General features: G+C 39.7%; 1 protein-coding gene across 2 annotated transcripts in view; it reads right to left on the bottom strand.

Moving 5' to 3' along the window:
• Positions 1–785: 785 nt before the first annotated feature.
• OIT3 (oncoprotein induced transcript 3) overlaps positions 786–14178 on the bottom strand; it is a 31903-nt gene continuing 18510 nt past the window's right edge. Inside the window, exons 5-9 of one of the 2 annotated variants that reach the window (XM_031682283.2) lie at positions 12991–13113; positions 11213–11373; positions 9219–9634; positions 2918–3017; positions 786–1540 (exon numbers count right to left, since the gene is read on the bottom strand). In XM_031682283.2, coding sequence (XP_031538143.1) covers positions 1370–1540; positions 2918–3017; positions 9219–9634; positions 11213–11373; positions 12991–13113 — 971 coding nt within the window. In that variant the 3' untranslated portion in view covers positions 786–1369. Of the gene's footprint in view, positions 1541–2917; positions 3018–9218; positions 9635–11208; positions 11374–12990; positions 13114–14178 lie in introns of both variants that reach the window. The other variant, XM_072971336.1, reaches the window with a different exon arrangement.

Raw genomic sequence — 14178 nt, forward strand, 5'->3', positions numbered from 1 at the left:
ACTGAGAACAGCAAGGAAAAGTCCCTGAAATCTGCAGAGCGTGAGAGACAGATAGCCATTCCCTGCGTGGTGGTTCTCAGCCCTGATCGTCGATAAGAATCACCTGTGGAGCATTAAAAAAAACCCAAAGAATCTCGGGGGGTGGCACCTACATATGGGTATTTTTTAAAACACTCCCCAATGATTCTGATGCACTGTGAGGCCTTGTGGGCCACTAAGGTCAGGGACTGACAAATGAAGGCCCATGGGCCAAATCAGGCCTAGCACCTGTTTTTAAGTTTTACTGGAATGCAGCCAGGCTCACATTTGTTTATTGTGGCTCCAGTGCTGCGTAGCTGTGACAGAGACTGGTAAATAGTTTAAGCCCAGGAAGACTAAGCTATTTACCATTTGGCCCTTGACAGAAAAAGTCTGCCAACCTCTGATCTAGATCATTTATTTTCTCCTTTACCTTCCTTCTGTTAATTTCACTGGTTCCATTACGAATTGTTCATTGTCACCCTTTCTAGAAAGAAAAAGAAGAGAAACTGTTTTCTGATCTTATGTAAAGCCATAAAATAAATTGGCATATTAAGAAATTGGAGTTAACGGCGGATAATGTTCATCTCTGTGGTTTAGGATATTTATTTCAATAAAATTTATTAAGCACCTACAAAATAGAGGATGGTATAATTTTATACCCTTTTCTATTGTCTTATCAATCTGAGGGCACAGAATGCCAAACAGCAGGGCATGTAGTACCACATTTTCATTTTGTCTACAGTTCAGCCATTGAAACACTTAAATGCACGTTAATAAATTTAATAACATTTATTAATTGAAAATAGTTCACTTAATATAAAAACCCCAGAAGAAAATACTGCGCAAGAGAAAAACCAAATAGTACACACTTATATTGATAAACTTCCAAATCCCCTATGACTATTCTGTATTTGAATGGAAATTTCAGGGTATAATGATTGTTTACATATTTAAGGAGTTGGAGTGTATTTAAGTCATAATTTCAAGCAACTGTTTAATTTTTTTAAGTTCCTAATTTGAAATATTATAACCAACTTCTGATTTTAGTGCATCCTATACTAGGTGTTTTATTGCAGGGAAGAAATCGGGGGGCTATGGGCGAGCTGCTTTCTGGGTGCACAGCACAGCTTTTGAGGATGAAAGCCCCACCCAGGACAGGTCACTCAGCAGTGACCTTTACCATCCCAGTGGGCCGGAGTCAGAGTTGGTTCTGGGAGTTTGTCTAAACCCACAGTATGAGGTTTAAAGCAGCGCAATGTTCTAGGGTGTCAACCGATGTTCTCAGAGGGCATGGAGAGAAATCCAAAGAGATGGGCAGCCCAAAGCAGGACTCCGGTGTTGGGTGGTCCTAGTCCTCCCAGTCGATGCTGATGGGGCCACCTGTCAGTGTTTGGCTCTGTAAACCTGCGGCATCCTCTCCTACTGCCTCACGACGCACTCGCCGGTGGCAGCCCTGGGCACAGCGGGAACGCTCGTCCAGCATCCCGCAGACAAGGACCCGGCAGTGCAGGAACACTTCCTGGAAAGAGCATAATGATAACGGGCAAAAATGGTGCTAACAGCTGCCACATGTGGGGCATTTCCGAGAAGCCAGACATTGTACCCAACACTTCACAAGCATTATCTCATTTCATCTAGACAACCATCCTTCGAGGTAGATGTTACCATCTTCATTCCGCAGATGAGAAAAGTGAGACTTAGAGAGGTTAAGGAACTTGCCCCAATTCACGCATTTAGTAACGTGGCAAACACACTGAATCACAGGGGCGATTTAAAACCCTACGTCCATAACCACTGCCTTTGCATGGGGGCAGGAGAGACCTTTGTGAAGACAACATCTAGTAATGTTAATATCTTTGTTCTGCACAGCAAGGTTTGGGCATGATGTGGGCTCCCATGCACTTCTGTGGAAAATAACACGTTCTTTTGCCTAGTTGAGGATGGAGATCATGGTTAGCCATCATGGTTAGCAGCTGTTCTAGAACAGTGATGTAGCTGGACAGGACATGAAAGTGTGGAAAAGATTGTTGGTTTCTTATGCTTCCTTTTGTTAAGTGGTTCAACAAGGCTACTAAGGCAAAAAAATTTCCACTGTAACATACTACATGTAGCCTCTTACAGCCTCTATCCATGTATATCTATTAAAAATGTATCATATTCAACTTTTATGGCAGTAGTTTTTTCATCTCTCCTTTTTCTATATTTCATTCTATATGAACTCCTTAATACTGCATTAATTGCTATACTGTTTGCACCTCTCTCATAACACGGTCAACAAAGCTTGTTTTTCTTTTGTTCGTTTTTGAGAAGCTGTCAGAATTGGAATTTTTAGATAAAAGACTATAATGATTTTATGGTTATTATGTATTGTTAGACAACGTTCCAGAAAGTGTACCAATTTATCTGCCACTATATACTTCTCTTTAGAGCCTTGCAAGTATTGGGATTCACAGTTTTGCACATCTGATACATATAAAATAGTCTTATAATTGTTTTAATTGGCATCTTAGACTATTTTCACTGAACATTTCACTGTTTGTCTTTTCTGTGAATTCTCTTTCCATATCCTTTGCCACATGACCACTACACAGGTTTTTTCAACCTCATCTGCTCACAAGGATTTTACATTATAATAAATAAAATCATATATTTTACATATAATCACTTTCTTTGAACAAATACAGTTTTTTTTTTTTGGCAGGGGGGCAAATAACTGCGACATTCATGAAGGTGTTAAGCTTCCAGATGGCAGTTTTACAGTATTTTTCATAGAGGTGATGCAGATCTTAACTGTGGGCTCGTAGAATGTCAACAAATTGCGACACCAAGAAGGAAGGCTCAGGTTGATGGGGGGCTGGGGAGGGGAGGGATTCCAAGGTAAAAGTGTTCAGCTCACCTTGTGGTCTTTGCCCACAAACTTGAAGACGGGGACCTGGAAGTGCTTTGCTAGGTGATCTCGTGATGTGTACTGCTTTACTGAGTCATCTGAAACACAGCTGGAAGTGGGACAGGATAGTACGTAAGACTTGATTGTTTAAACAGAGGTGGAAAAACAATCCAGTCCAACATGTCAGTCCAAGGAGAGGCAATCTGGGTGGAGGAGACTGAGTTGCACTCAAGATTTTTGAGAATGAAGGAAAAATGAAATTCCCTCTCTGTGAAGGCATCCTCAGACATAGCCCTGCTCATTAACGCTGTCTGTCCCATCTCTCATTGGCTGTACCCACAAACTGGGCTCAAGGACCTCCTGTTAAGGCAATGTATTGAAGTGTTAGCAACAGTGAAAACATTTGTTTCAAAGATATCTTTTGAAATAAAGGTATCTTTGTAAGGCTGTATTTTCATTTGTAATAATATTACAGGAATTCTACATTCCTATACCTTATTATTGATTTGAGAAGGCTTTCCTTTAAATAGATTTCATAGTATTTATCAGACACCTAATAGGCATTCGGCCCTGAAGAAGCTCCAAAGGTGAGCAAGTCCCAGTTTGTACATCAAAGATCTGTTTCTTAGAGAATAACTGGATCTATTGGGAAAAAGTCATGTCCTCCAAAAATGTTTTAATTCCTCGTTCCTCAAATTTAATGCTACATTGTAGTTTGATAGGGCTTTGGGGTTTTAATCTCAGGTCTATTGCTTAAAGTGAACTTCCTAGGTTCACCTCAGGGTTAGCTGGGGGAAAGAACTGTTACGGATTCTCCATTCTGAGGCCACGGTTTAGTATTGATGAACCATTTCTGCTAAAGGTCAGGGCTCACCCATGTATTATTGTTTCCATTTTGAATTCTAAAGGAACTTTTTTCCCTGACTGTATTTCTTTATTATGGATAACCTAACAGTTTCTGTCTACCAGGCCAGTAAAAAAATGGGGATCAGATATAAAAGCCTATAAAACTGGATACTTGCTCCACATGCTTACAGACCACTTTCTAGTTCATTGCTAATTGCTGTTTCAGTGCAGTTGAAAAAGCAAATAATATTATTTAAAAATAAGCCATCTTGACTTGTATTTCCACTGGTACATTTTTCCCTGAACTGAAGAGGATATCAACATGTAGCACTGTTTCTGTTATGTCTTGTATTTATGTACACATTTTCATTTTCCTGAGGTTAAATGAGTGTATACCATCTTCTGTGTATGTTCTCTGATAAATACCCACTGCACATCTAATCTGGGTGACACACTCTGTTGGGTGCAGCAGAGATGATAGAGGTGAACAGTCTGTGACGTCAAGTTTACAGTCCAGTATCTATGATAACAATTGTAACACGATATTAAATGAACCCTTTTCATCTAAGTGCCTTAGCATTTTCAATTCCTCTAAAAATACAATTTTCTTTTTTTCAAGAGAAAATGTGGCAGAAAGAGTTGTTGCAGGGTAACACATTACAAAGTAGAATCCAAGACAAATTCTGGCTCTTGATTTGGTGTTTGCTGCAAGAAAACAATGCTAGTTTGTCAACTCCACATTCATGGGCTAAAAGAAAGTAACAATGCATTTCTCAAATAATTACCGATGTTGAGCACTTTTCATGTATCTGTTGGCCATCTGTATGTCTTCTTTGGAGAAATGTCTATTTAGATCTTCTGCTCATTTTTTGATTGGGTTGTTTGTGTTTTTGATATTGAGCTGTGTGAGCTGCTTGTATATTTTCTAAATTAATCCCTTGTCAGTTGTATTGTTTGCAGATATATTCTCCCATTCTATAGGTTGTCTTTTTGTTTTGTTTATGGTTTTCTTTGTTGTGTAAAAGCTTTTAGGTTTAATTAGATCTCATTTGTTTATTTTTTGTTCTTATTTCCATTACTCTAGGAGATGGATCCAAAAAAATATTGCTGTGATTTATGTCAAAGAGTGTTCTGACTATGTTTTCCTCTAGGAGTTTTATAGTATCCGCTCTTACATTTAGGTCTTTAATCCATTTTGAGTTTATTTTTGTATGCGGTGTTAGAGAATAAGGTATCACCTCACACTGGTCAGAATGGCCATTCTCAAAAAGTCTACAAATAACAAATGCTGGAGAGGGTGTGGAAAAAAAGGAATCCTCCTGTATTGTTGATGGGAATGTAGTTTGGTGCAGCTACCATGGAGAACAGTAAGGAGGTTCCTTAAAAAACTAAAAATAGAGATACCATATGATCCAGCAATCCCACTCTTGGGAATTTATCTAGAGAAAATCCTAATTCGAAAAGATACATGCACCCCAATGTTCATAGCAGCACTTTTTATAATAGCCAAGACATGGAAGCAACCTAAACATCCATCAACAGACGACTGGATAGAGAAGTTGTGAGAGATATATATATATACACACACACATTCACACATACACACACACAAAGGAATACTACTCAGTCATGAAAAAGAATAAAATAATGTCAGTAGCAGCAACATGGATGGACCTAGAGATTATCATACTAAGTGAAGTAAATCAATCAGAGAAAGACAAATAGCGTATGATATCACTTATATGTGAAATCTAAAAAAAAAAAAGAAAACCCAACACAAACCGACTTATTTACAAAATTCAAGGAGACTCACACAGGCATAGAAAACAAACTTATGGTTACAGTGCAGGGGGACGTGGGGCAGGAAAGGGGGAAGGAGGGATAAATTGGGAGTTTGGGATTAGCAGATACAAACTACTATGTACAGAATAGATAAACAACAAGGTCCTACTGTATAGTACAGGGAACTATATTCAATGGCTTGTAGTAATCTGTAATAAACAAGAATATAAAAAAGAATATGTGTATATATATATGTATAACTGAATCACTATGCTATACATCGGAAACTAATACAACATTGTAAATCAACTATATTCCAATTTAAAAAAATGGGGAAAGAAAAAAATTAATCAAAAAAATTAAAGTAACAATGGTACAGGATAATTCAAAATAACTAATTACCCAAAGTTGTCCACTGTTGGATTTTGGAATGTAATGTGCTTCTTTTTGTAGATATAAACTTTCTAACTCTATTTTGCTTATTAGGTTTTCATTAAATTATTTTTATTCTCAGAGCATATGCTGACTAAAACTAGAGGGAGGTGAATCAGATATGTTAAATGTCAGGGGAAGCCAATCTGATTTAAGTTTAAGTTGAGGACAATGAATAATCAAACAATTTATAAATATAAGTAAACTGTTTTACTATTTAGACTAGTATTTTACTAGTATAAATATACTAGTATTACTATAGTAAAATATTAGTATATAGTATTTTACTAGTTATACTATTTTAGGGCTCTGAGCTAGCTCCAAATTAGTATTATGGTAACTATTCATTTGACAGCTATTTAATGACCTTTACTGTAGGCTAGGCATTGACGAGGAAGAAGGAAGGAAGGTTTCTAGTTCAGGTCAGAAGGAATCAGGGAAGGGTTTGTGGAGGAAATAAACCCCACTGAATCTTGAAGGACCAGTAAGAATCAGACAGGAGGAAAAGGAGAAGATTTCGGGCAGTGGAAACAGTAGGTGCAGAGTCAGGAGGGGGTAGGGAACAACAGGATTTGGGGATTGCCCATAGTTCCCTCTGGCAGGAGCAGAAACTGGAGAAGGTAGAGGTCAGAGGGTGAGGTACATTGAGCCAAGCTGAGAGTTAGATTCTATCTAGAGGGATTATCTCAAATGCACTATTATTGTACTAGCCAATACTGCACTAGCCAATATTGCATGAGAGATGGGACTATTTGCCTTGAGTAGTATACACAGGTCTACACAGCTGTGTTTTTAAGTTCTGCCTATGCTTTCAGCCATTTTAATATCTTCCATAGCATCTTTCTTTTCTGTTTTGTATGGATAAGGGCTAGAAAATTAAATGGCACAGCTTCTTAGAACTGCTTAAAATAAAAGTATATATAGTCCTGAGGATCTGAATAATGAATATATAAATAAGCTTCACAAGTTTTACTCAGATTGCAGGTTACATGTTTTCCCAGTTAAAGTTGAGACTATACATTTACTTTTGCAAAAAGTAAATATGTGTCCATCAACAGATGACTGGATAATGAAGATGTGGTATATTTATACAATGGAATACTATTCAGCCATAAAAACTGACAACATAACACCATTTACAGCAACATGGATGTTCCTGGAGAATGTCATTCTAAGTGAAGTAAGCCATAAAGAGAAAGAAAAATACCATATGAGATCACTCACATGTGGACTCTAAAAAACAAACATAAATACAAAACAGAAACAGACTCATAGACATAGAATACAAACTTGTGGTTGCCAGGAGGGTGGGGAGTGGGAAGGGACAGACTGGGATTTCAAAATGTAGAATAGATAAACAAGATTATACTGTATAGCATAGGGAAATATATACAAGATCTTGTGGTAGCTCACAGCAAAAAAAAAATGTGATAATGAATATATGTATGTTCATGTATAACTGAAAAACTGTGCTCTACACTGGAATTTGATACAACATTGTAAAATGATTATAACTCAAAAAAAATGTTTAAAAAAAAGTAAATACGAGGGGCAAGAGAAAACCCTCGGGGTAAGAGAAATATTCACTATCTTGATTGTAGTGATGGCTTCACAAGTGTATACGTCAGAACTTACCAAACTGTACACTTTAAATATGTATACTTACTGTATGCAAATAGGACTCCAATAAAGCTGTAAAAAAAAAAAGAAAACAAAATCCATTCCCCCACCAAAAAAAAAAATCCATTCCCTAATCTTCTTAGCACTAATTATGTGACTAAAAACAAAACAAACCAAAACTGATGTTTCTACTTTTAATCTTAAAACTTTGTGGGGATCACTTTAAGACGGCAAGAAATCCGAAAGGCTACAGCCCCCATGAGACCTACTCTTGGCCACCCAAAGCAGCTGAGAATGATGCACTTTCCAGACCCTGAAAACAAGCTAAGGAGGCTACAGGAGTCTGAGGCTAGAAGTATTCCTGCTGGTAAACAGTTAAATTTACTAACCAAAGGAAATCAAGAGCCATCAAAAGACTTTCAGCAGGGATCTGACTATATATATCTTTCCTCCCCGCCCCCTTTTGACCAGGTACCCAGGGCTCTGTGGAGCTGAGACTTGAAAGCTGGGATTTAGGGGGCTGTGTTAAGAAGCATTTTATCTGTCCAGGTGAAAGATAATGAATTACGACAGTAAGAGTGGACTAGAGAGAATGAGGCTGGGATATTGCTACTTTTCAAAAAGCTTCTCAGTTCATCCTACTGTGCATCAAGGGTTGAAGATCATTGTGCAGGAGGTTTGATAGCAGCAGGTGAAGGCTGCCTGTGGTGAGAGATCCCGGGTGCTAAAAGCAAAGCAGAGTCTATTAGGCCAATCAGCAAAGGGCATGAAACTGGGGCACAGCTGGGGCACTCTTAGTAGACCATTTCCCTTAAGCCGCAGGTCCTGACCCTGCCTGAGATATGTCCCATGTGATGCTGAGAGTGAGGAAGAAGCTGATGAGATACTGCTGTGAGTTTGGGGTGTGAGTATAATTTTCCTGGGAATGTAAGCAGTGGGTGTGGTAACTGCTAGGCATCCAATGATACACAGAGACATGCAAAGCATCCTCAGGAAATCAGGAAACCTCCTTTGGATAAAACAAGCCAGCAAAAACAAATTTCACTAGGTCTTTCCTCTCCTAAAACTACTAAAGTATCTGTACTCTCCTTCACCACCAAACTTCTTCCAAGATGGGTCTACATTTGCAGCTTCCACTTCCTCATCCTCTTGCATTTCTCAGCCCCTACTCGGCACCCATTTCTCACCCTCTCTTTGGGCAGGTTAATCAAGCCTATAGTTTCCACTATAAACGGGGTGATTCTTCGCCTTTTGTCTCCAGTCGATCTCGTTCCTGGGTCTGATATGCATTTCCAACCGCCCACTGAACTTCTCTTCCTATGTCTCCTGCGGGCATTTACAATACATTACTATTGGAAATGATAATATTCAATATTTTCATAACGAATCTGCTTCTCTATGTCCTTTCGTCTTAGCTAAGGACATCTAGTCACTCATACGAGATAGACCCCTTGGAGTTGACTCCCCTTTCCCTCACCAGTTTTTACCACCAAAAGTCAATAAAGGGTTTCTGAACCAATCAAGAGCGCTTAAGAGTGAGTGCGATGTGGGTTCAGGAAAGGACTGAGGACGCATGCGCGCCTAGACGTTGGCTGTGAACTAGGGACTATGGGTCAAGCAGCCTACTTACCCATCCCGGATGAGGTAGTACTTCAGGATCTCGTCGATCTTGGACGTGGGGGTGGCAAAGCAGCTCTCCACTAGGCTTTCCAAGCCATTCACGTGCACCAGCGGCTCAATGCCGAAGTAGAGCGAGTCACGAAGCTTGAGGGTGGGCAGAGCCTCCCGGTAAGGCTCTTCGAACTCATTGTCCTTGAAGATCTCCAGAGTGAACGGAAAGATGCCGTGATTGCGGCTCATGATTTCCAGCGGGGTGTTGCGAAGATTAGGCACGTAGCCCTCGGAAATGGTGTAGAGGCGAGGGAACTCACAGGTCACTGGGATCAGCAGTTTGCTGGTTCGGATGATGATGTCGCCGCTGCTCCCTGGGGTCGGCTTGGGTAGACCTGTCACGAGGTTGCTAGCCACGATCTTGTCATTCACTACCTGATCCAGGCCAGGAGCAGGAGAGGAAAAAGAGTCCCTGTTTATTTCTGCAGAATTGAGGCCCCCCCGCCCCTTTTTTTGATAGAAACATTCTCTAAATTTCTCTTTATATTAAAACACATTAGAGATTGGGTTGCTGAATCTGGAAGCTCTTTTTTTTTTTTTTTTTTTTTAATTGCTTCTCCTCTTTTCAGTAAGATGTTTTGACTGTTAAGAGTTTTACATACCACTTCATGGTCAACCCACACATTCCTTTGGAGGATTAGTCATAAAACCGGAGCTATGCAGAATCAGCAAATTCAAAGCTCTGATATTTTACAAAAGAACAGCTCCTGTAGATCATTTTTTTCTGGAATCCTAGACCTGGTGATCGTGCTGCAGCATGACCTTGTGCTGAACTCATCCACACACAGACTTCAGCTGTCGCATGTACGCCTCCTGGGTACTAGAAACTCTTCGGGCGTTTCCATTTGATTATCCACAGATAGGATAAACAATATGCCTAAAGTGATGCCTTGTCCTTGACTATCTTCCGCATGTCTCACCCCAAGTCTAATTAGGTCTCTCTGATTTTCTCTAAGTTGGATTCAATAAATAAACATTTATTTGGTCGCAAGGGCCTCTGCACTGATCTCCTGGGTCCAGGTCCTCTTTTTTTCTATCCAACTTGCCTATTCTGATTTCATTCTGACAGTGCCTGCTGAATCCCATTACTATGGGATAAAGCCCAAACATCTCACCCGAGCACACAAGGCAGATCTTTGGAAACATGATCTCCCTCCATCTACATTTCCAGTTTCCTTTCCCACTGTGAATCCTTTCCCAGTCAGGCTGCGTTGCCCATTCACTCAGCATAAACCTCAAAAATTCCCATCTCTGAGACTTGCTCACTTGTTTTCCATGTGAAATGCCCTTTCTTTTCCTCTCTGCCTGTATAACCACACTCTGCCCCAGTTCAGGTCCCAGTCGTCTTGACTGCTCCAGTGTTTGTCCCTTTCTGAACTCCTGTACCACCTGTCAACTGTATCACTCTCATTTATATTTTGCGTATGTTGTCATCTCAATACTACTGTTTACGTTCCTTTTAAAAGTCAGGAATCCTATTTCACATATCCTGCAGACTCCCTAACACAGGGCTGTGCACAGATTCTTGGATGAAGGTACAAACTTTTTACTACCCCCTGAACTCAGAAACTCCTTGAACTCGTTTGCTACCTCATAAATGAACCATCATCTATATCAGTCGCTTTCTCTGAGTAAAATATTTGGTCAGAGACACAGCCAACCCACTGGTACCAATGCTGCTGCACTCAGGAAAATGTCTACATGTACGGAGAGATGGTACTATTTGAGAGCGGAAATAGCAGAATTTTTCTTAACTCGCTGTCCTCACAGAGCCGGGACCACAGCAGATACTCAATAATACATTTGTTAAATGTACAGTATGGGATTTTTTGAGCTGTTCTTTCACGTGGAAATATTTCACCAATGACACAAGCCACACTGCACACCTCTGTCAACAACCTCCCAAATAATTGGATTCAGTCATTCGCCAACGGTCCTCCAGGAAGAACCTACATCAACCACTGTGCCACATGTCTTGAGGGAGAAGAGGATGTTGACATGGGTGCCATTGGACACTCCCCTGCAGGAGGTGTTGGTCAGGAAGAGCTCCAGGCCGCCGACCAGGTCTCTGGGGATGCTCACTTCTATGGTGTTTGACTTGCACATCACAGGGACTGTGGGAAGAGGGGCTGCTGTTAGAGCCAGGAGAGCAAAATTGGGAGAAGGGGAAGGAGGCTTCTAGGAGAAATAACTTCACCCTCTCGCAACTTGAGCTTTTTGCTCTAACCTCAGGGGAATCTCTGAGACTGAAAACAAATTGGTGAATAAAACCTGGACTCCTAACTCCCAAGGTTGGGGTCAAATAATGCTCCTCAAATACTATACTGTTTCCCGAAAGAAAAAATATTGTGTTCAGGTTTCAATTCAACAAACATTTACTTCAAAGCATGGCTGGCAAAACTCCATGCACTGAAACACCTAAAGGATGCACTTTTAGCACAAACACAGTTTATTGGCAATACATGAAAAGGATTGCTTTGATATAGGATTAAATTACAGAATGCTACTGCTTTGACTTTACCATTAATTACTGCCTCATAAAACAGAGGTAATAAAAACAGTGTTAGTGCACTTGGGGAAGAGTTCCAAATTGTCCTTGCATTGCTCAGTAAACATAAACTCTGACTATAAATTTTACTTTAATTTAATATAAAAAGATTGCTTTTCTAGCGTTCACTTCTCCAGACTCTACCAGTACCCTAAAAGGAGTACTTCTGGGTACTGTCAGACCATCTGTGAGGGCAATATCAACATGTGAGGGCATATCATTAGTATGGCATAGTATAAAGAAATCAGAGATAGGTGCTCATTAAATATTTGCTGGATGAAAGAATGAATTCTCTGGACATAGATAACTAGTTTTCCAGAAAATAGTTCTCAGAGGATTGTTGATGATCACATTGTAAGTGTAAGGGGAAGTCCTTAGGGCTTTCAACTTTTCATAACCCAATTATCTGTTAGAAAAGAGAAGAATTGCATCTAAATGAAGTATTTGTTATACAACTAATACTAGAAATTAGAGGGGAAAAAAAAAGATAAAAAGCTAAGGAAGACATATGATTCAGCAATCCTGTTTCTGGGTATAGATTCAAAAGAATTGAAAGCAGGATCTCAAAGAGATATTTGCACACCTATGTTCATAGGAGCATTGCTGACAATAGCCAAGAGGTGGAAGCAACCCTGGCCATCAATGGATGAAGGGATAAACAAAATGGGGTAAATACACACGGTGGAATAGCTTTAGAAAGGGAAATCCTGTCATGTACTATCATGTGGATGAACCCTGTAGATAATCTGTTAAGTAAAATATGTTAAGTCACAAAAAGACAAATGCTGTAGGAGTCCACTGATATGAAGTATCTAAAGCAGTTGATGTCATAGAATCAGAAAGTAGAATGGTGGTTGCCAGGGGCTGGGCGGGGAAGGGGGAACGAGGAGTAGCTGTTTTGATGGGTATAGAGTTTCAGTCTTACAAGATGAAAAAGTTCCAGGGATCTGTTGCACAACAATGTGAATATACTTATCACTGCTGAAATACACACTTAAAATTGGTTTAGATGATACATTTTATATACATATATTTTTAACCACAATTTTTAAATGATTTCAGGGTGAATACACACTGCTGAAAGAGCTGGTTTTCTAAAAGATGAGAATCCTGACACACTTGGGTGAGAAAGGCAGGGAGATTCAGGGGGTCAGAGCTGAAGTTGAGCCAGTCCATATACTACCTTGGCAAGTGTGGTTATCCTCAGACAGCACCAGGCCCCGGGGACATTCACACTGATAGCCCGTCTCAGACATCAGGCAAGAATGGCTGCAGCCGCCATTGTTGTTGTGGCATCCTTCAATGTCTGCAATAAAAAACAGAAGAAAAGGGATGAACTGGCAGCCCTCTTCCCCAAGAATTCTGTTTCTTGGATGGTCCTGTGCATCAGCCATTATACTTGACTTATCACAGTATTACTGGCACCCCACTCCGTCACTGAGACAGGTGGGTAAGGCCAGACCAAAGCTTATTAAAAGTTATAGCTACATAGAGCAATCTTCCAACATGCACAGCTCTAACCACTGAAGCTGGTCATTTTGCAGAATGCCCTTCCCTCTGGACTGGTCTGTTTTTCTGATGGTTAGACCACAATTGTGGGAAGGAAGACCTGAAAGTCATTTCTTTTTCTTTCTTTCCTTTTTTTTTTTCCATTTTTTTTATTGAGTTAGAGTCATTTTACAGTGTGTCAAATTCCAGTGTAGAGCACAATTTTTCAGTTATACATGAACATACATATATTCATTGTCACATTTTTTTTTCACTGTGAGCTACCACAAGATCTTGTATGTATTTCCCTGTGGTATACAGTGTAATCTTGTTTATCTATTCTGCATATGCCTGTCAGTATCTACAAATTTTGAAAGTCATTTCTTAATTGAGGTAACATTTAATCCACCCAATATGAAATTTTATAGACTATTACTGATGTAAAAGGGACTGACAGAACATAAATTCAACTGGAGCACCTAAATGGATCAGAGTTAATCAGAGTTGTTGCCAACTGGTTGGATCACCAGCAATCAGAGTTGTTGCCAACTGGTTGGATCACCAGCCCCTCTCCTCAAATCTCTAGGACTAACAGCACTGGAAATATGTTTCTTGGGCTGACAGATCACTGTAAAAATGAGACCTGGACAAAACACTAAGAGATTTCATTCTACTGATCTCTTTGTGACAATCCTTTTATGAGGTAGTTTTTTTTTTAAGCTTTCTTTTTTAAAGTTTTGCATTTTCAAAAAGCATACTCAATCAAATGGGCAAAAAGAAAAAAATATTCCATTGAAAAATGAAGAGACTACCACATAATATCACAGTGAACAGAGGAAAAATAATGACCTTTGTGGACTCTGGATATTATCTTCTCGATCAT

The sequence above is a fragment of the Vicugna pacos genome, chromosome 11, assembly GCF_048564905.1.
Source record: "Vicugna pacos chromosome 11, VicPac4, whole genome shotgun sequence".
NCBI classification, from domain to species: domain Eukaryota; kingdom Metazoa; phylum Chordata; class Mammalia; order Artiodactyla; family Camelidae; genus Vicugna; species Vicugna pacos.